Source organism: Mastomys coucha, unplaced genomic scaffold, assembly GCF_008632895.1.
Source record: "Mastomys coucha isolate ucsf_1 unplaced genomic scaffold, UCSF_Mcou_1 pScaffold22, whole genome shotgun sequence".
NCBI classification, from domain to species: Eukaryota; Metazoa; Chordata; class Mammalia; order Rodentia; family Muridae; genus Mastomys; species Mastomys coucha.
The window spans coordinates 132,687,448-132,689,674 of record NW_022196905.1 but is presented as its reverse complement, the minus strand read 5'-3'; the positions used below and the strand labels follow the sequence as shown (position 1 = coordinate 132,689,674).

General features: G+C 35.4%; 1 protein-coding gene across 1 annotated transcript; it reads left to right on the top strand.

Annotated features, from left to right (window-relative positions):
• Nucleotides 1-770: 770 nt before the first annotated feature.
• Nucleotides 771-1,691, top strand: LOC116104691 (olfactory receptor 7A17-like). Its single transcript, XM_031391188.1, has one exon. It carries the CDS (start codon nucleotides 771-773, stop codon nucleotides 1,689-1,691), a length of 921 nt encoding a protein of 306 aa, XP_031247048.1.
• The last annotated feature ends 536 nt before the right edge of the window (nucleotides 1,692-2,227 follow it).

Sequence of the window (2,227 nt, the reverse complement as noted above, 5' to 3'; positions counted from 1 at the left end):
TAAATTTATTTTTCCACAATTTTATACAATATATTATGATCCTATACTTCCACCTTCCAATTACTTACCCCCCACCTCACATAAAGTAATCTCCATGGTTTTTGCCTTCTTTCATACTTTGAGCCAAAAGTTTAGTATATCCTGCAGTGTCTTCCTTATTTTTCAGAGTGTATTATTTCTTCAGAGCCTTATGTCACAATATGTGCTGCAGAACATGTGGAATAACAAGAGGCTGAATCTTGGTTGCTTTGGTCCCTGGCTTCTTAACATCCTTGTTTAAGGACTTTCTGAGAATTTATTAGTAAATTGAAAAGGTTTGTATTCTGCTATGTCTTAGAACCAGAGCTTCTAAGCTTCAGACATCTTTCTTATACCATAACCACCTGGTCAGAGAGGTACTACATATCTGACATGGAGTTGGCACACCCATATCAATCACCAGTCAAGATTGTCCACAGGTCAGTCTTATGAAGACTTTTTTTCTAGTTAATATTTTCCTCCCCAGAAATTTTTAGGTTTAGTTTTAAGTTGACAAAGCCCATTGACACGTGGGTTGGTGTTTAAACATGTCAATATGTAACATATTGAGAAAATTCTAAGAATTAGTGAAGATTTCCAAATCATAGATGGGTAGACAAAATACTATGGTAAACTAGACTTACATGAAAAACTGAAGAATTTAGGTCTTGACTAGAATATGATAGTGTTTCTATATAATTACATTGCTACATTTTTCTGTTTTGTTTTTAATTTTTAGTAATTTAAACCACATGGATGCAAAGAATTACACACAAATTTCACAATTTCTTCTCCTGGGAATTTCAGATGACCCAAAAATGCAGCCTGTCCTCTTTGGATTGTTCCTGGCCATGTACCTAGTTACAGTGCTTGGGAACTTGCTCATCATCTTGCTCACAATCTCAGACTCTCACCTTCACACACCCATGTACTTCTTCCTCTCCAACTTGTCACTTGTGGACATCTGTTTCTCATCCACCACTGTACCAAAGATGCTAGTGAACCTTCAATCTCAATGTAAGTTCATAACGTATAAAAACTGCATCACCCAAATGCTTTCCTTCATATTCTTCTCAGGATTGGACATCTTTCTACTTACCATCATGGCTTATGACCGATATGTTGCCATTTGTAAGCCCTTGCATTACACAGTTGTCATGAATCCCAGACTCTGTGTGTTAATGGTTCTGGTATCCTGGACAGTCAATATTCTGCATGTCTCATCACAAGGCTTCATGGTTTTACAATTGTCCTTCTGTGCAGAATTGAAATTTTACCACTTTTTCTGTGAGCTTAACCAGCTATTACAGCTTGCCTGTTCAGACAGCTTCCTTCAGGTACTTGTCATGTATCTGTTACCTGTGTTGTTGGCAGCTGGATCCCTCATTGCTATCCTCTGTTCTTACTCTGAGATACTTTCCTGCATACATGCCATCTCGTCAGTTCAAGGGAAGTACAAAGCATTTTCCACCTGTGCATCTCACCTCACAGTTGTTTCTTTATTTTATTGCACAGGAATAGGTCTATACCTGAGTTCTGTTGCAACAGAAAACTCGCAGTCAACTGCAAGAGCCTCAGTTTTGTACAGTGTGGTCACTCCTATGCTAAACCCATTCATCTATTGTCTGAGGAATAAAGATATAAAAAGTGCTGTGAAAAAGGTTTTGACATAGAAACAAAATTACACATGTTGAGCTTCAAGAAATCCCTATGAATGCAGGATTCAGATCCTCATAGTGAGATCTGAGATATACTGATATGATGGTGAAAGTAGAATATGCTCCTTCTATTATATTATTGGAAGTTCTTTCTCTAAGTTCAGTTTCACTATTCAATTGATAATCCTATTTATTATACTTCACGATCAATGAAATATCCAACCATTTCTACTTTGTCACTTTCTATACTTTGCCCAGAAAAGCTTTATAATTTTAAGATCTCTACTATCATGTTTAAGCATAATTTAATTTCAAATAGCATATATAACAAATAATTTTTCTATTCTTTAAAATAGTAATAAATGTTATTACTGTTAGGAAAAACTGCACTTGACATACAAAGCTCTGTATATAATTTTATAGTAAGGGAAAATCAGAAACTATAGTTTTTCAGTACGTATTCTTCATCTCATGGTATGTCATAAGCTTAACTGCTCTTTTGGATAATATATTAGTATGTCATGGTTGAACATTAGATTTTATTCCTATGC

What these genes read in the sequence shown, in the direction of transcription:
- LOC116104691 (XM_031391188.1), top strand. Translation starts at nt 771, where the DNA reads ATGGATGCAAAGAATTACACACAAATTTCACAATTTCTTCTCCTGGGA.